At 44.5% G+C, this 19580-nt stretch overlaps 2 protein-coding genes across 2 annotated transcripts; one reads left to right on the plus strand and one right to left on the minus strand.

Annotated features, from left to right (window-relative positions):
• Positions 1–206: 206 nt before the first annotated feature.
• Positions 207–9071, minus strand: LOC134450603 (uncharacterized). Its single transcript, XM_063200463.1, has 8 exons — positions 9004–9071; positions 8345–8517; positions 7466–7613; positions 6980–7016; positions 6158–6342; positions 1571–5606; positions 562–646; positions 207–383 (listed from the first exon to the last, which is right to left on the minus strand). Exons 2-8 carry the CDS (start codon positions 8403–8405, stop codon positions 253–255), a joined length of 4683 nt encoding a protein of 1560 aa, XP_063056533.1. The 5' UTR covers positions 8406–8517; positions 9004–9071; the 3' UTR covers positions 207–252.
• A 559-nt stretch (positions 9072–9630) lies between these two features.
• Positions 9631–18822, plus strand: psmb3 (proteasome 20S subunit beta 3). The gene is made up of 6 exons (XM_063200475.1): positions 9631–9752; positions 11297–11481; positions 12964–13071; positions 14334–14511; positions 16044–16138; positions 18623–18822. The coding sequence occupies exons 1-6, from the start codon at positions 9750–9752 to the stop codon at positions 18669–18671; spliced, it is 618 nt and encodes a 205-aa protein (XP_063056545.1). The 5' UTR covers positions 9631–9749; the 3' UTR covers positions 18672–18822.
• The last annotated feature ends 758 nt before the right edge of the window (positions 18823–19580 follow it).

The raw sequence follows: 19580 nt of genomic DNA on the forward strand, positions 1-19580 counted from the left end.
GTGCACCACTCAACCTCTGATTGTTGGAAACCGCTGTCGGTCAAAAAATTAGCTCACGTGGTTGGCTGCCAGTATCTTGCCCCTCCTCACAACACCATGTTTATAATAGGCCTATATTAAAAAAACATGTATAGGTTATACATGTGTGTATATATATATATATAGGTGAGAAATACAGTCAGCAATAATGATAGAGAAAAGGTTGCTTGAATGTGTGCCTGACATTTATTTGCATGCTACTGATGTCGATTTTTAATGGTTCCTCCTTTGCACTGAATAGATTTTGATGCTGAAGGGACTTTTAGGCCTGTTCTCCCCACTCATCTCAGAGTTCTCAGGGGCTTGGTCATTACGCGGAGGAACACTGACTGGAGACATGTCGCCTGAAATCACAGACGTTTACAGCAGTTATAAAATTAAATCGGCTGAAGGCCCAAAAAGGTCAGTCTTGGTCCTTTCATTTTAAAACAGGGGTTATGTTTGCACAAGGTATGCCCCAAACCACTTCTATGCATAAAAAGGATGATAAGAAAGATAAGAAGGATAAGAACATCAATTTACCTGTGGTGCTGGAGGCACTACTAGGGTGAGAGGTCTGGGCCCTACTTGACGGCTGGAGCGAATTGGTCTTGAGTGGTTGAAATTTCTAATATTTCAAAAACGTAAAGCCACAAGGTTGATTAAAAAAATAGCAAATAATAATAATAATAATAACAATAATAATAATAATAATAATAATAATAATTTATTATTATTATTATTATATACAGTAGCATAGGTCTTACAAAAGGCTGATTATGAAACCACAGATTTGGTACCATTGCTGCAACATGATCTCTCAGAATTCCGTGCTCCTGGACACGGATGTTTGGGACACGAAATCCGTGCTCCTGGACACGGATTTTGCCAAAATTCCGTGCTCCTGGACACGGAATTGTTTTCCGTGATGGACACACGGAAGTGCTCTCTCTATACTCCCACAGCTCTATGTTTCCAATGTCTTGTGTTTTCTCAGGATTTTTCTCATTTCAAATATTTTTTCTCAAAAAACATTTCTTACTGACAGGTTAGGGTTAGGGATTGTTTTGGTCTGGGCACAGCTAGTATTCTTTAATTCATTATATGAATTTGATAGCCTATCAACCAACTGGAAAAGGTATTTCTCAAAAATATGTCTTTAATGACAGGTTAAGGTTAGGGAATGTTTTGGCCAGGGCACAACTTAAATTGCTATAGAATTATTTTGTTTCGGATTAGCATTTGGTATGTATTTTCTAATGAATGAGTTAATACAGTGCTGTGCGAATATAGAAAGCACTTCCGTGTGTCCATCACGGGGAAAAAAATCCTTGTCCAGGAGCACGGAATTTTGGCAAAATCCGTGTCCAGGAGCACGGATTTCGTGTCCCAAACATCCGTGCCCAGGAGCACGGAATTTTGGAGATCAGGCTGCATTTTTCAAAGAGAATTTTTTCATTAACTGATAATGGAATAAAACAGTACAATGGAATAGAAAATGCACATTTTCTAGCAATCTACATTGTCTTAGTATTGTATCTTTTTGGCCCACCTGCTTGAACTTTTGAAGGAGTCCCCTTTTGCCCTCCGGCTCCTGCGGTGGTGTGTCGCCACGTAAATGAGTCGGGCTGACCGCAGGCTCTGTGTCGCATATTTGCGTCAGCTCCTCCGACAGACACCGGACCAAAGACTTCTCAAAGAAGGGGTCATCGGAGGTCATGGCCTTGTGCAGAAGTGCGTCGGAGCCAAATTCGCTCAGGAGTTCGCGGTAAACTGACCTGTAAACCCGCAGCAGCGGGGCATCTTTTGGATAGGGCTCGCTTGGCGAGATGCCTGAAGTGGCGTCGAACGCGACGACAACCTTGCCTATCAGTTCCTTGGCTTTGCTGACCATGGTGTCGGGCAGTGAGTCGTTGTTTGTTATTTTAGTCAGCAGCCTGACGACCAGGAGCGTCACCAAGCCGGTGTAGTCGTCTTTTTCCACAGGTATGGCCTTCGGCAGCATGGTGCCCTTCAAAATGTCTTCAGTGGTGTCACACCTGACGGAAGACTTTGCGCTCTTCAAACTGGCTTCAGTGTCACACGTGATGGATGCCTCGTGTGACTCTGAGAGCCCCGAACTGCTGCGGCTCTCAGCTGATCCGGCACTAGGTGAATCAGGCGCGGTGGCCTCTCTTTCCTCCAGGTCAGTTTTAGCATCCAGAGTCAGGGACAGGCCATGTGAAACTTCCGTAACCATCATGTCCGTCAACAGGCCTACCGTGTCATCCAGTATTTTGGATGGAGACTTGGTGGCCGGCGTTTTGCCCTCCGTGTCGCTTGGAGACGGAGGAGGGGGAAGATTAAAACAGGGATGAAGAATCTGCTTGACACTCTCCGCAATGTACATTTGAAGCATTTCAGAGGCAGCTTGTACATCGGACGCCTTTGCGTGTTCCTTACTCAAAGCCTTGGTGTCAAAAGCACACTGTTTAGGAATAGAGCTAGCACTACTCGAGAAAAGTCCATAGATGTGATCGACGAGGTCACGGTTAGCAGTCGAGTCGCTGCTGGTCTGTTCCAGGGATTGTGCGATGGCGGAGAGACACTGGCTTTCTGACAAAGATGTGCCATGGTGAACTGTTTTTTCATGGATAGCTTTCACAACGTTGGTTATGGCAGCCCGAGTGCCATCAGAAGTAGCTTCATCTTCAAAGCGGTCTATTATAAGATCAACGTTAGGGCCTTTGGATTTGATTGCAGAAGTGTCAGGCACTGGCTCACCCACCTTGTCTTCATTGGTGGTGGAGAGTTTGCTCTTTGAAGGAGACAGGCAATCCGAGGCAGGCTTGTCTACATCCATCTCCTTCAACCTCTGCAGCATTGCATTTATTGCATCATGGAATAGCTTCAGACCTTCTGTCCCAGATTGTGGGAGGCCTTCTGAAGTGAGTGTGGGCACATTGTGGCTGCTGACATGTTTTGCAATACAAGGTTGATTATTGGTGAAAAAATCTCTCACTTTCAACTGTAGGTTTTGAAACATCTCCTGGGTGGCGGACCAGACGTTGTTGCGCTTAGAGGCATCATCTGCCTCGATCTTTTCCTGAGAAGCAGACAACATTCCTTCCTTGACATTCTCTTTGCTATCGGTGCTCGTGTTGTTGGTCCCATGTTCTGATGTGGTCTGTAATAGGGTCTGAACGCCTTCCACCACCGTAGCAACGACAGCAGATGCTGTTGATTCTGTTTCTAACGTGACAGAAGTTCCACTGTGTTTGGCAGAGTTCAATAGAAGCTGGCTCACTTGTTTGACGGCTTTTCGTTGGAGGTCTTCACTTGACAGTTTCTTAATGAGTTCAGGTATCACAGCGGCTGATCCAGACGAGTCCAGCTTGTCAGCTACACTCGGCTTGGACGGACTAGACGTGGACGAAATTTTTTTCTCAAGCTCTATCACAATATTTTCTACCAGGTAGTTCTCAGATTGTGACATCTGTCCTTCGTTGCCAGTATCTAATTCCTGTGATAATTGTTTCTTAGCTGCAATGATAAGCTCTTCGACTATTTGGTTAGCACATTCTCGAACAGCGCTAATGTCAGATATGTCAAGTTTGTCCTCTGGTATTTCTTCTGGCGTTTCCTCTGAAGGTTCGTTTTGAATAGGTTTCTTCTTCATGGAAAAACGTGAAAATGCAGAAAAAAATGATCTCACCTTACTTTGCACACTTTGATGTAACCTCGAGGCAGCAGTGGTAAAGACCTCGGTCGGAATGTCCTGTACACTCGGCTCTTTGACAGAGGACTTCTGAGAGACAGAGTCTGAGAATGTACACTGTAACGACTGAAGGGACTCGACGCACCGTTGTAGATCCTGCTCAAAATGGTCCACAATCTGAGAGGCGGCCCTGTCTATGTCTGCAACCTGTGAGACTCCCACACGCAAAGAGGAGCAAATGCTGTTCTGTGGCGTGGCGTGGGCCACTGTGATGCTGCCGCTGTACTCAACAGGCAGGGGGAGGTGGCTGCTCTTGACTGTCGTGGCGAGCACACCCACAACAGCGTCAAGGGCATTCTGACGAAAGGCTTCACTTGACAGCGTCTGAATGCACGCAGGTGCAGGTGTAGGTGTAGATGCAAGGGACTCCTCAGTCCTTTCGCTTGCCCCACCATCTGGCTGTTTTTGGGAACTTTGGCCAGCAGCCCAGGAGTCCTCCTCACCATCATGGGCCCAACCCATGACACTGAGCTGGGAAATTACTTCCTTAACAAAAATGTCGGTCTGCGACTGTGGTGAATCTTCTGGCTGCGATTGCAGTTGGTGGTAGGAAGCTATCACCTCCTTTAGCACACTCTGTGTGACGCTGGGCTTCACAAAGGGTTGCATAAACATGATTACAAGCCCTTTGTGGACTTTTTCAAAGATTCTTCTCGCCACCAACTTGGCTGGTTTACGGTCTCCGCTGGTGTGGTTTACAACTGGCTCATCAGGCCTCTGCTCACCCGTTCCTGCAGCGTTGTCAGGTATAGGCAAGCCAACAACCTCGTTTTCCTGCTTCTCTGTGTGCCGGACAGCAGGTGAGGAAAACTCATCGTCGTCTGCCAAGTCCTTATCCTTGTCCATGACCTGGTCTTCATCTAGATGTTCAGCATCAGACTTGTCGTCCTCTGTTTCCTTCCTCTCAGCTCTACTACCTTTGGCATCAGGTAAAGATGAATCGACAGCCTCCATCGCGCTGCTGTCCTTCTCAGCAACAGATTTGTCATCCTCCGTTTCCTTCCTCACAGCTCTACTATCTTTGGCATCGGGTAAAGATGAATCAACAACCTCCATCGTCGCACTGCTCTCCTTGTAATCCATGTATTCAGCCGACGACGGTATTGCTGTCATCGCCACCTGGAACGTTGTGACGACTACGTTGGCGGCGTCGTGGACAGCTTGCCGGTGAGGCTCAGGTAGCTGCTTTGTCTCAACAACAGACACGGCGGCAGGGGCACGAGGGCAAATAACGTCATCTATCATGTCATGGTTCAAATCTATCATGCTCAACAGCAGAACACTGCTCACGCCATGCTTGGCCTTTGAACATAAATCGGCACAAGAAAACCGCGCTGATGCTGACTGTTCAGGTGGAGTTTCCGCTGGCGCGTCCGCTGGCGCGTCCACTTGAGCGTTCAGTTCCATGTCAGGAGGTGGAATAGATGTGGTAGATGAGGAGCTTTTGCAAACAAGGGTTCTTACAACTCGCTTGATAGACAACAGCAACTTTTTGGCAGACTGGCCCACGTCAAACTTCTCATCCAGGCTGGACTCTATTGTGTCAATGACGGATGTCATGGACTCACCCACAGTCGAGTCGACGTCTTCCATCGAGCACATTTTGGCCCAGCAGTTTTTCCAACAGAGAATCGGCCCACTCTTTTGTGAACCACCCGTTTGACTGGTTTTCTCAACCAACTCGATCGCAATTTCTGCTTGAGTTGTTGCATCACAGGCTAACCCTTGGTCAACCCTGGGGGTCACATTAGCGTCCCTTAACGTCATCTGGACATTTTGCTGGATGGTCTCCTCTGTGATGCCACAGCGAGTCAGTAAAGACGTCTGGGACCTGAGTGACATAATTCAAATGCATGCTTGTAATTTTTTCAGGCACCATTTAAATGTAGGCCTACTATTTAAGAAAATGATCATTCACTGTGCACAATATTTAGCAGTGCTCAAATAGAAAAAAGTTGCAAAATTATATCTAAAATGTTCAGTTTTACACTAAAAATACAGAACCTGACATGTGAATATATGTATGGTGGATATATGTGCAATGTTGTGTGTGATGTCTTTGTGTCTTCTTCTGTATTGATGTACGAATGTATGCTACTTGACACCTTAATTTCCCTCGGGATCAATAAATGATACTCTACTCTACTCTACTCTACTCTACTCTACTCTGCACATATGCTTGCCTCTCATCATCATCATCATCATCATCATAATCTTTGTTATTAATGTATTATTATTATTATTATTATCATTATTATTATTATTATTATTATTATTAGTAGTAGTAGTAGTAGTAGTAGTAGTAGTAGTGGTAGTGGTAGTACTGTTGTTGTAGTAGTAGTTTTACAGTGTTGAGTGTTGCCATAGGCTGCCTCTTCTCACCTGACGACAGCAGCTGGCAGCTTTGGGTCCAAAACATTGCAGTCTTTCTCTGGGATACGGACACAGGACAGCTGTGGGTCCTCCTGCACGTGCTTCAGAAGGGCAGGAACCACCGTCTGCATCGTGCACTTGGTGACGTGCAGAACAAGGTTCAGGCAGAGGTTGAAAAACGTTGCTTTGGTCAACTGTGGAGAGTTAGAAAGAAAGAAAGAAAGAAAGAAAGAACGAAAGAAAGAAAGAAAGAAAGAACGAAAGAAAGAAAGAAAGATAGAAAGACAATTTTGATGTCAAAAGTGGTTAAGGGAGGATGCATATACAGTAAAACAGGTGGTGGATCAAACCCATAGAAAAAAAGGAAAATCTGCACACTGGTGTTCAATAAATCAGTGAGCAACAACAGTGTGCGGATTTTCCTTCTTCAAAAATTAGATTTCCAACAAAAACGTTTCCCCCATTATACTACTTGTATATCGGAAAATCTGAAAAAACTGTATGAAGTGAAAGCCCAATTGGGAAATTCCAACTCCCATTGTCATTGTGTCATTGTGACACAGCACACGAATATGCACTGCACACAACAAAATTGCATTTAGGCCTCACCCGTGCAAATGGGCAGCCCACAATGGCGCCCCAAGGGAGCAGTGCAGCGGGACAGTACCACGCTCTAGGTACCTCAGTCAAGGAGGAAGATGGGGGAATAGCACTGGTTAATTACTCCCCCTACCAACCTGGCGGGTTGGGAGTAGAACCGGCAACCTTTAGGATACAGGTCTGACGCCCTAACCGCTTACATATGACTGCCCACAGACCAGGATAACTCACCGGATCAGCAGCTGCCTGACAGAAAGCCTCCCATTCCCTGAAACAAAATCAAAGGCCAAACCTTATTATTCATCGTATTTAACCCCTTAGCGCAGCACTATGGCTCTCTGTATTGTCATAGCAATGTTGTTATGATGTAGGTAAGCATTTTCAGTAAGTGAATAAGGTCGCCGGCGACCCCTGCTGCAGTAAGAGGCTACAAAAAAGAAAAACAACTTCGCAACTGAACATAGTACAGTATATTGCCATAATTTAATATACATATGATATGTCATGATTATATATATTGTGAATAGGGTTCTAAACTAACACCAGCCAACCAGCCAAATGCAGGTGAAAATTCAGTTTGACCAGTAGAGAAGAATACTTGCTAGCCACTTTGACCCATTAGAAAGTGTGTGTTTGTCTAGTAAAATTAACAGATATATAGCAGTCTGGCTGGTGATTAAAAGAAAGTTAATTTCGATTGTGAATGTATAGCCCTACTGTGGTGTGAGATGTGCCAGGTAGTCGGTGAGGGGTAGGCTGTCCTCTCCGAAGTTGGGCAGCCTGGGGGAGGGGGAGCGGGAGGGCGCCACCACAGCACCCCCCTCTTCACGGGATTGGACAACAGGCCTAGGTCCTGGGGCCGAAGCTGTTGGACACAATATCAGCTACAATGTCAACTGCTGGATCTCCAATGGTGCAGTTGTGTTCATGTTTCAGTGCATATGACGTATTAGTTAGGCGCTGAAACATAGTGCCCGAAGTGCACAAGTGCGCCATTTGAGATAATGCAAACGTCAATGTCAGTGTCAGCAACGGTGGTACCAGAACAAAATTGGGCGAGGGCGGGCCAATGTGGGTCTGGGTTTTGGGGGAGGTGCTCCGCAAAACACATCTGTATTCCGTATTTTTAAAATTATTATCATTCTTTATTTTATATTCATTTAATTTCAATGAATTTCATTCATTGGCTATTCAGGACAATGGCTGTAACAGGAATGGAATGCTAATCTTGGAATGCCAACCATCCCACATTCTTATTATACCAAGTGCAGAAGGAAGTATCATATGCAGTATTTTACTGATATATACCCATTGGCCATTTTAACATCAGGTGGATATACTAAGAAGCTGGTTCAGGAGTAAACCAGGTTAGAGCAATACTGTGGCATTTCTGTGGCATTTTACACCTCCAGGAGGTACAACTCAATATTTGAACTCCTGGGGAGGTGTAAAATGGCCGAAATTTCCAAAAATGGCACAGTATCGCTTTAAGTTTAAGTAAATCATCTAATAGAAGAGCCCAGTGTCTTCATTTTCTGAAGAAATAAGAAAAATAAGCAATAAGAAATAAGAAATAGCAGTGATAGGCAGGGTTACCTGTAACTAATGCCGGTGTGCCGCGATTCTGCATAGAGTGACTTCTGCTTTGCTCCTCCATATTGGAAGTGTTGTTCTTTCTCAGTGGTTGGAAGCCCTCTTCCCACCGGGATGACTTAGCAAACAAGAGGCCAAAGCACTTAAATGCCTCACTCACCACCAACGGCAATTAGCTGATGAGAAAACAAACACAGTTCAGAGAGCTGGCTTTATGCCGTGCCACGACATGCCCGTCTTTTCTGACATGGTTTGTCTGACTCCATTATACTCCCACACCTTGAAGGCATTACAAAGTGTGATTACAATGTAGACTGTTATACTCACAATGTGAAATAATAGCCAATTTCATATCCATGCATACATATACTCAGGGAAGCAGACAAGGGGGGGGGGGGCAGTTGCCCCGGGCCCAGGGAGAAAGGGAGCCCAGAATTGGGTCCTCATTACATTATGTATTGGGTCGGGGGCCCTTTTAGTTGACTGTGTCCCGGGCCTGGCCAAAGCTGTCAGCGGCCCTGCATACACCACTCATCAGTTTCTGCCAATCTAGGCCTACAAAATTTTCAGCTATTATCAACTAAAACAAATCCATTACAGCTGGAGTCAATTCATTCATAGACAGTGCACAAACACAGTGCAAATCCTACACACAGGCCTACCGTAATTTCCAGGAAAGCGTAACATATTCCCGAGACATGTCCTCTTCCATGAATGAGGAAGGTGTGTGTGATCCCAAATGGAGATCTAGTGCCTATCAGAATTCAGAGTTTTAGAATGTTTATTGTTGTCATCTTTTATGACATCACAGTCAATAAGCCTAGGCTACGGGACAATCATCAATGCATCCTTCTAATCAAACAAGATAAGATAAAATTGAGTAAAATAAAATAAATATATGTGTAACTCAACAACTGAAATGTAACCGAAATCATAACCCATTCCTTCACACATAATTTCATGAAACACATGCATGGCTGTGCTACTGGGGAAGAGGGAAACACGTTACAGGCAATTTTATGTTGTTGGAAAATCTATAGTGCTGACCAGACTACACTTTGTGTAACTTTTGACCCCCAGTCTAGCCAAGTAGGCCTACTTGTACTTTTTAATCACACATCATGGACTCTTTTCACCACTAGATGGTAGCATCGGCCTCCCTGTGTTCTCAACCAACCTTGCATTTTACCTCCACCCCAACCGGCATAATTGACCAATGAAAAAAGAGATTTGAGAGGAAGTGCTAAAGACAGCCAATCGGTGTCGATGCAAAGAAGACGACCACCACTGATGGTTGTTTCGCTCAGAAATCGTGTAGTCACTGTGGGCTTTCTACTTGTAACTGAAACTGCTGTGTGAAGCGGCAGTGAATTCTTGTCACCCCAAGTAACAACTTATATATTTCAAAATGGTAAGTGCAATAACTGTACTATCAGAATAGTATTCACAATCGTTAAAGCAGGCTTGGTTCTTGGATCCATAATAATTGAATGAATGGCAGTTGAGTGTCTGCTAACATTAGCTTGGACTTAGCATGCTAAATGATGTCAGCTTTATCAACATTTGTGATGGTTAAACTTGGCTGGCCCTTATTTTTTTTGCCTGCAGTATGATCAAGTGAGTAGGGTCCCTATTGCGAATGCATTGCTCCCGAGCTGGTAGCCAAAACATTCATTCGTGGACGGTAAATGGATACTATTTTGGATGTTAGCATAGCAAGATGCCAAGCTAGCAGCCCTGGGCATCTGATCTGTGCTGTCCCACCTATAGCTGTGGGTGCACATAGCAGGTAAGAGGATGGAGACTCCCAACTGAGATCGCTCCCGGACGTGCGGTCCCAGGTGTTTCTATCACTCCCGGACGTGCGGTCCCACCCGATTATATTTCACGTATTATCATATACTGCCACATACAAGCAATTTAGGGTTAGGGTTAGGTTTAGGGTTAGGTTTAGGGTTAGGTTTAGGGTTAGGTTTAGGGTTAAGGTTAGGGTTAAGGTTAGGGTTAGAAACAAAAAACTAACATCAACAAGATAACTGGCTCCGTCATATGGCGGTGGTACCGATAGTCTGGCTAGTGGGAGCGAGATGAAATGGGAGCGTCCTGGGTTGGGAGCGTCAATCAGGGAATCCACATAGTACAAGCAGTGTCCAAACCGAAAGTAATGAGAGGAGACAGAATCATATCCCAAATTGTGCCCGATATTTTACTTTTGGGCACTTTCTGTTGCTTTTGATCAAAACCTTTTAAAAGCTGATTTGTAATATGCTGTCATCCACTTCGCAGTTACCTGTCAATATAGACCTACAGTGTGGACCTTGTTTCATTGTTTGCTTAGAAGTCAAATGCAAAGTAAAGAGTGTATTCAGCAGCTGTAGTCGTAGTTGTACACAGTTAACGTGCAGCTCCAGACACAATACTTAAACAATGTATAGTTATCTTGCAAGTCAGTAGACGCACAGGTCAAGTTAAGATGCATTGTTGATCACTTGGGCAGTTATATGTACCTCAAGCTCATACACAGGGACTCTAAGTTAACATCACTTGTTCAAATCTAGTTCTATCTAGACACACACACACACACACACACACACACACACACACACACACACACACACACACACACACACACACACACACACACACACACATCCCATGGGTCAGAGTGGATAGTAAATTGCTTTCCTACCAGCCAAACTGAAATTTCACCAACATGTAGCTGGTTGGCTGGTGTTAATTTAGAGCCCTGTTCATACATATGCATGAAACTACCAGATTGTACATTAAATACATACAATTTAGTGCACATTCAAAGTGTTTTGCTATCTCAGACTGGCACTCAGTGTTATGTTTTACTTCTTTAAAATGTAGATATACTTGATTGATACTGGAGGTAATTAATGTAAATGTGTATGTTTTTCTAATGCATTTGTGTTCCTGCTGTGTGTTTTGCAGTCTATTATGTCATATAACGGAGGGGCCGTCATGGCGATGCGTGGCAAGGACTGCGTGGCCATCGCGGCGGACCGGCGGTTTGGCGTGCAGGCGCAGATGGTCACCACCGACTTCCAGAAGGTCTTCCCCATGGGGGACAGGCTATACATCGGCCTAGCCGGCCTGGCCACAGACGTACAGACCGTGTATGTTGATTGTAATATCTCAAAACTTCTGCTTGCTATGATGTTTCAATGTCTTCTACAGTATGTATTCCCCGCTCATGGCAGGGATACATACACGTGACTTTGGCCAAGTATGTATTTTTTTAATCTACATGTTTCTGACATTATAGTAGTACATGTCCTCAGGGTCTCTGTCGGGACTCAAACCCAAACCTAGAGTGATGCCAAACTGTTTCTCTGACCCCTACACCAAACAGCGAGGGGTGTTGGTGTGACCATCCAACAGGGTTCATAGTCTGAAAGATCTTCCCTTTGTTTTGCTGGATCTCAATGTTGCATATGTCCTGAAGCACTAGCTATGGCAATGCTGATTGAAGTGTCCCTTAAAGGGTTCTCCAGGTAGGATTAAAATTGGAGGTGCACCGAAATTTCGGCCGCAGAAAATATTCGTCCGAAAACGCAAAAAAGAGACTTTCGGTTTTCGTCCGAAAGCCAATTGAGTTGCCGAATCGGAGGCCGAATAGAAAATGAATTGAAAATGGGCATTAATTTAACTAATTTCCGTTCTACGCTAAGATTTGAAGACTTCAAAGACACATTTATTTTCTTTCAAAAACATGTCTTAACATTTCTTGTAAGCCGTAGATTTAAGCAACATTTAAAAATAGTGAAAAACATAACTTTTGATGACTTTTAACTGAATTTTAATATTCGGTTTCGGTATTTGGCCAAGTGATTAGTTATTATTCGGTTTTGGTTTCGGCCACAAATTTTCATTTCGGTGCACCTCTAAATTAAAAGTTTAATTAATTACAGTCCTGAGTCAGCCTATGCTTGTGAGAGTCATTAGTAAGTGAACGATGGCTTATCGCGACCACTTCCATGGTCTGCTGTCAGAAATCCCCACATGCAACTTTCGACAGCGTCGGACCGAACGAGTGTCGTGAGATACCCTCTTCATTTGAAACATTGCTTTACATATCGTATTCAGATTTGTATCAACTGCTGGCATTCCATGATAAAAAACAGTCTCACCGCGAGTTTATTTGAATAATATTTTTCATTACAGTGTAGATTTTGAGACGGGCATACCTCGGGCACCGTGCAAATGACGTCATCCTACCTAGTGCTTCTAAGTTCTCTGAAACTCTCAGTCCCTGATGGAAATGAGTCGAGATGCATTGCAGTGTAGCTAATTTTGTCAGGTGCTTCAGAAAATATGATGTCTTATGGTTTGCTATTTTCTGGATTAGCTAACCATTTCCGCATGTATTTGCATCTTTTCTGTATGCAGTCTAAAAAATGCAGTCTTTAAATATGCTCTGTTTTAGGGTTAAAGATCCCTGCTCATCTATTTGAATTTAGTATAAAGTGTGTAATTGCAGAAGAAGTCCCCCCCCCCCCCCCAACTTTCAAGATGTTGCGTTTCAAATGTCACATGTAATTCTCGTCCTAATGAGACTGTGCTGATGCTATATATTTCCTGCTTTGTTATAATCGCAGATCACAAAGACTGAAGTTCCGCCTCAACCTGTACGAGCTGAAGGAGGGCCGCCAGATCAAACCCAAGACCTTCATGAGCATGGTGTCCAACCTGCTCTACGAGAGGAGGTAAGGTTCTTCTTCTTCTTTTAAGGTTTTCTTCAATTTAGTCAAAAAAAAAGAAAAAAAAAGAAGATAGGACATCAGGAGAGGCAGACAGGAGGTGAATGGGGAGAGAGATGGGGAAGGGTCTAGAGGATGACATTTTTCAGGAATTCCCGCGGGATGGGAGTCAACATTTTAAAGATGAATGGGAGCGGGAATAAATATGAACGTGAGCGGGAATGCCGCTTATTGGCTTATTGGGCAGGATTGGGAGACATTCTTTTCAGGAGTGGACGGGATGGGATTTGTTTCTTTTACTCCAGTCGGAGATGGGATTTTTTTTCTGGGACCGGGATGGGACGGGAGTGAAAATCCACTCCCGTGTCATGCTCTAGAAGGGTCGGCACAGGACCCGGAACGGACTCGAACCCGGGTCGCCGGCCGTAGCAGTCCAGTGCCCTACCGTAAGAACCACGGTAGGGCCAGGAGGTCTGGCTTGCTGGTTCAGAACAGCAAGAACTTTTCTCCCCAACATTTGTTGGCCCGTGACCCCATTTTGACATCCCACATTTCTGGGGGCCCTATTAACATTTATCATGACAATTTGTTTTATACGGGCCTCCAATAGACCCGTTCAGAGTCGACGTGCTGATGAATGCGTGCGCATCGTCGACTCAAACACACCAGAGATATTGTAAGGATGTTCTGAGAGACTCCACTTTTCTGGGTTGTACTGCACTCTAGGGGGAGTGCAGACTCCATTCAGAAAGAACGGGCTGCTGTGCTCAGAGCCGTATCTCGACAGCGGCCACTAGGAGAACTGCAGGCATGGGTAAAATCGGGAGTGGTGATTCTGTATTTAATACTGGGTGATCGTGCAGACACTAAAGAGAGAAAAACTGCAGTTCTGAAGCGTGTACGTTGATAAAAAAAATAGAGATTTCGAAAAGTACAGTTGTTATGCTATTTTGAGAGGGAAGAGGCTGTTCCAGAAGCATAGGAGATGTTTGTTGTTACAAGACATTAAACTACTGACTGGACTGCTGTCATCGCCAGGAATACCCATGTCTGTGGTACCCACTGCATATATGAGGTTAGCGCGAGCATCCGTTATCTTATTTTGGGATAAAAACACCTGTCAAGTCTCTGTACAAGTGAACGGAGCATGGACGATTTTGAGGCAGCGGTGCGCACGCAGCCAAATTACGTCATACTTGTTTACAAACTCTAAAGGGGTCTATAATGGGTCTCTTAAAGGTTATGATTTCTCTCCGTCTCCACTACAGGTTCGGTCCTTACTACATCGAGCCGGTGATCGCCGGGCTGGACCCCAAGACCATGGAGCCCTTCATCTGCTCGCTGGACCTGATTGGCTGCCCTATGGTAACGGAGGACTTTGTGGTGAGCGGCACCTGCTCCGAGCAGATGTACGGCATGTGCGAATCCCTCTGGGAACCCGACCTGGTGAGTAGAACGCATGCACGCACACATACACACATACACACATACACACACCATTTAGGCCAGGGGTGGGGAACCTTTTTCATGCGAGGGGCCTCTTCAAATTCATCCGAGGGCCGTACTATGAACACAAACGAGGATTTCCCCCCGCACTCGTATTGAAAGCAGTCAGCTTTAAAACAGACCCTACCTTATCTAGGTCCCGTGAATATAACTTAATTGTATTGGAAATGTATTTTCTAAGATTCCATTACAAAATATGTCATATTTCATGTGAAGCTGCTTAACATTAAAACTACATCGGGGACCGGATAACACGGCCTCAAGGGCTGCAAATGGCCCTCGGGACATGTTGTTTCCCACCGTTTAGGCCGTCAGGCAACTGGACCTGATGAGCCAAAACTCTTCAAGGAAGACGCCAAATAAGAATGGTTGACATCATTACGTTACATTACGGCAACTGCGGACTGCGCCTCCCTAATTCTTTCTGCAGCATTCATCCAGCATTAGCATTACATAAGCTCCTTCTGACTGTGCATACACACCAACGGTGCGGACGTCCACAGTACGTCCACTTCACGTGTCTATTATCAGTCCGAAACGGTTAGAATGCATGAAAACAAATCATGCCTTGCACACAGGAACGCGGTGTAAGTGTGGCGCATGTCCGTCCCGACCGGACATGTCCGTGTTGCTCCTTGAAAATAGAACTCGAATCTATTTTCCTGCGCGGATGTCCGCGTTCAATGCGTGGCTCCCATTGAAAATGAATGGCTGCTGCCCGCGGATAGAACGTGGACGTTGACTGTGCAGTGTGAAAAGGCAGCCCGCGAACCTCTCGGACTCGCACTGCTCACGGAGACGTTAAGGAAACGTGCCACTTGTGTGCTTGTGCAAGATATTGAATTAATTTTCTGTTGTGTCAGTGACTTCATCATGAGGTCACAAGCAGGCAAGTGAGCAAACGAGGACGGGAGAGTGCATATTGGAATGCACCCCCTGTGATGTCTCAAGTGATCCACACTGTGTAATTGCTCTGTTTACATAGTGTTGCAGCATGAACAGAACATGAACAGTTATCCTTTATGGAGCATTAGAAGGGTTGAAATGGCCTCCAGTTTAGGGCTGCACAATATATTGAAAATTAATCGAAATCGTGATATCAAGAGTGGAAATATGCGTGTCGCGAAAATGACTTTATTATCGCGAACAAGTAAAACATTTCTGTGCAGTCCAATCACTTGCCGAATGTCAACAAATGCGCAGGAAGCTTGCCATGACCAAAGCCACACCCCCCCCACACAGACCGACAAATTAGTGACAAGAAAAACACTGCTATATTTCCAAATATCGTTATCGAGGTATTGCATGCTGTTATCTAGTATATATTTTTTTCCTGATATCGTGCAGCCCTACTCCAGTTCTGAAATTGATGCTGAACAGAGTGTATTTGTTCCTGTTGAACATGGTCTACTACTACTGCTGCTGCGGCTCATGCCAATTTGTGTGCCTGTTGTGTGTGTGTGTCCCCTCAGAGCCCTGATGACCTGTTTGAGACCATCTCCCAGGCCATGTTGAACGCAGTGGACAGAGATGCCGTGTCAGGCATGGGGGTTGTCGTCCACGTCATGTAAGTCTTAGTGTGAACTGAGCAGCCTGCCCCAGTCTTCTATACCAACCAAAGATTCTATTGTAATTGTAAAATCTATTGCAAGATTGCATCGGTGAGACATTGGCCATTTTAGTAAGACCAGAAATTCTATAGACTCTGCCTTTTCACTGTCTCTGGTAAGCCCACTGAAGCATTTGACCAGTTATCATTTTGAACATTCTGAGCCGAGTTCAAAGCCAAACGGTCTACAGCTGACTGTTTTGCCGTCCATAGTGGTACTTCCATACTTCATCAAAATGAGTGTACTTACAGGGCTGTAATCGATCTGGGGTGTCTGTATTCTAGAGATATTAAAGGGACACTGTGTTAGATTTTTAGTTGTTTATTTCCAGAATTCATGCTGCCCATTCACTAATGTTACCCTTTTCATGAATACTTAACACCAGCATCAAATTCTAAGTATTCATTATGACTGAAAAAATTGCACTTTTCATACATGAAATGGGGGATCTTCTCCATGGTCCGCCATTTTGAATTTCCAAAAATAGCCATTTTTAGCTGCAAAAATGACTGTACTTGGACCATACTAGAAAATATTTGTTTAATACTTAGTAAACTTTCATGTAAATATCAAATTTGGCAATAGGCAGCCCAATTTCAATACGCAGCATAGTTGCAGTACCTTTTTTGACCATTTCCTGCACAGTGTCCCTTTAAGTTATAGGCCTATGTAGGGGGCAGTCGTGGCATAGTGGTTACAGAGTTGGTCATTCAATCAAGGGGTTGCCGGTTTGAATCTCCCCTGACCTCTCCCTACTTCCCCATCCATGGCTGAAGTGCCCTTGAGCAAGGCACCTTACCCCACATTGCTCCAGGGACTGTAACCAATGCCCTGAAAAAATTATAGTTGTTAGTCGCTTTGATAAATGAAAGTGTCAGCTAAGTGCAATGTAATGTAATGTATAACTATTGTGTGGGTTACTTATCACAACTAAAAGAAAGACGGAGACAGGCGTTGACTTGCGTAAACCGTTTACTGTAAAAGCCTGGAACGGAGGTAGTAGTCTAAAATCTTTTCTACTAAACACTGCAGGACACATCTGCCATCCTATTTAGTAAGCCGGTGAATGGCAGGGTAGAGCTTTATCACCTGGCACTAGTGGTATTGATCTGATGGGATTATCATCAGCACAAACTAGAAAAGCACTGGAACATTCAACGATGCTTTTAAATCAAATGCATAGGAATACTATGGAAGCGTAACGTGCAATGACGTTGCATTGTACCGTGCAGGAAGGTGCGCAGAATCCGAACATGCTTGGGTAGTGTCTCTGATGCCCATAAGTACCTTTGTTTTGTTATATGTGAAGTGACCCAGTCATATTACACACCATCAGGGCGATATTCACTCAGCCAGACAACAGCAAAAAAAAAGAGAGAAAAGCTTTAATCTGACTGACGTGGTAGTAAGTCACCTGATGCATGGATTAGCGGAATCCACTCTCATTTATCAGGCCGTTTGCCGTGAGGTCAGATGGCTTCCAAATTTAGTTTAGTGGTGGATTAGTGTGAGAATACACTAGGCTTATGAATGGAGATGGAAAAGTACTAGATAACAAATTCTGAAATTATACCTTGATGTTGTCATTTTTACAATGTGGAGCCATGCACATTGTTTTTCCTCCCCATTCTTACCCAATGTGTGTATACACTAATGTACTGTACTGTACTGTACTGTTTGGGCGGCACACTGGTGGCAGCCGTTACCCTTAATTTCCCCTTGGGGTGGGATTAATAAAGTTAAGTCTGAAAGTGCGAAAAATAGGCATCTTCCATGTTTGGGTGTGGAAAAAACCAATACCATTACCCCACCTGATGTCAGTCTCTATGTAACTTAACCTGAGACATTAATGACGCATACTGTGGTGAGGGAAATAATAGCAGCAGTTCCACTGCATGCGTTCCAGTGTGTCTACTGTAAATTGTGAGTAAAGCTCAAAATCCTCGCAGGTTTTCATGATGTCCATGCATTGGAGGCGCTGCACATAAGATATTGAAACATTGAGGGAAATGGAACGATTGTTTACTTATTGCCATTTTGCCCACTGAGGCAACGTGAGAACTCATTCTGTTCTTCTCTTCTTAATGAATTTAAGTTTCAGTGTTATTTTACTAGTTCATTTCCCAAATGTTTGCTGCCCATTCACAAACGTGATCATTTTCAAGAATACTTACTAAGTAGATAAACTACCTGTAGGCTAATATTTACTGGTGTGTCTGACCACAGCAGATTTTGCAACCAAAGAGCCAATGGAGAGAGTCCATCCTATTCATGTATGAAAAGAGTACATTTCCAAGCCACAATGAAATACAAATTGATAATGGTTGTAAATGTTCCTGAAAAAACACACCATTTGTTAGTGTGCAGCATGCATTCTGGAAATAAACTGCTGAAAAAAATTGCATAGGGGAACTTTAACATTGTTTTCTGTCTCTTCACAGTGAGAAGGAGAAGATTACGACACGCACCCTGAAAGCCAGAATGGACTAGACATCCCCTCCCCCCTCCGCTGCTGCATCCGGTTTTTCCTACTCTCCACCACCTCACTTTTTATATGACAAAGAACTGCGGATATTGTTATTTTTTTCTTATTGGAGTTGTCCTGCTCATTAATTAAATGAAAACTGTAGTCTCTCCGTGACTATCGGGTCCTGTCATTTGTGTCTGTGATTGGAGACGAGAACTTGATCTTGATGGATACCGGGATGTTTCCCTATCATATGTACAGTAAGGGTGGGGTGGCGTCCGCGCCAATGTCTTATCCTGAGCGTATCGCTCGGTGCGTAATTCCAAGAGCAGTATAATGTAGGGTGACCAGACGTCCCGGTTTGACCGGGACAGTCCCGGTTTGGAGTTGTGTGTCCCAGGATTTGATACCGGGTTGTTTCCCTATCATATGTACAGTAAGGGTGGGGTGGCGTCCGCGCCAATGTCTTATCCTGAGCGTATCGCTCGGTGCGTAATTCCAAGAGCAGTATAAGGTAGGGTGACCAGACGTCCCGGTTAAACCGGGACAGTCCCGGTTTGGAGTTGTGTGTCCCAGGTCCCGAGCAAACCCTCTCGGGACACAAATATGTCCCGGTTTTGGCCACCCACTACATTGCGCCATGTCTATCAGGGTAAATATATGGAAAAGATTACATGTTTACCTGCCACAATTAATGGCAGCTAGCGCTTGTGTAGAAAGTCTAAAGGAGTCAGTTGCGATTTGTCATTCCTCCCTCTAAAATTGATTAGAATGCAGGAGATTGCTAGCCTGGGAACTCCCATACTGCCTTTAGTTCTACACAATCGTTTCGATCTGAAAGACAGTATGGCGAGGATGACTCATAACGTACAAGATCATGGGATCTGTGTCATAATGGCCAAGCATTCCGACCTTAACAGTTTCTCTGCCCA

The sequence above is a fragment of the Engraulis encrasicolus genome, chromosome 1 (genome assembly GCF_034702125.1).
Source record: "Engraulis encrasicolus isolate BLACKSEA-1 chromosome 1, IST_EnEncr_1.0, whole genome shotgun sequence".
Classification (NCBI taxonomy): domain Eukaryota; kingdom Metazoa; phylum Chordata; class Actinopteri; order Clupeiformes; family Engraulidae; genus Engraulis; species Engraulis encrasicolus.

What these genes read in the sequence shown, in the direction of transcription:
- psmb3 (XM_063200475.1), top strand. An exon ending in GCCACAGACGTACAGACCGT is followed by an intron (nt 11,482 to 12,963) that starts GTATGTTGATTG and finishes TTATAATCGCAG; the next exon opens with ATCACAAAGACTGAAGTTCC. An exon ending in AACCTGCTCTACGAGAGGAG is followed by an intron (nt 13,072 to 14,333) that starts GTAAGGTTCTTC and finishes TCTCCACTACAG; the next exon opens with GTTCGGTCCTTACTACATCG.
- LOC134450603 (XM_063200463.1), bottom strand. Translation starts at nt 8,405, where the DNA reads ATGGAGGAGCAAAGCAGAAGTCACTCTATGCAGAATCGCGGCACACCG. An exon ending in CACACCGGCATTAGTTACAG is followed by an intron (nt 7,614 to 8,344) that starts GTAACCCTGCCT and finishes TGTGTCCAACAG; the next exon opens with CTTCGGCCCCAGGACCTAGG. An exon ending in TCCTTCAAAAGTTCAAGCAG is followed by an intron (nt 647 to 1,570) that starts GTGGGCCAAAAA and finishes TTGAAATATTAG; the next exon opens with AAATTTCAACCACTCAAGAC.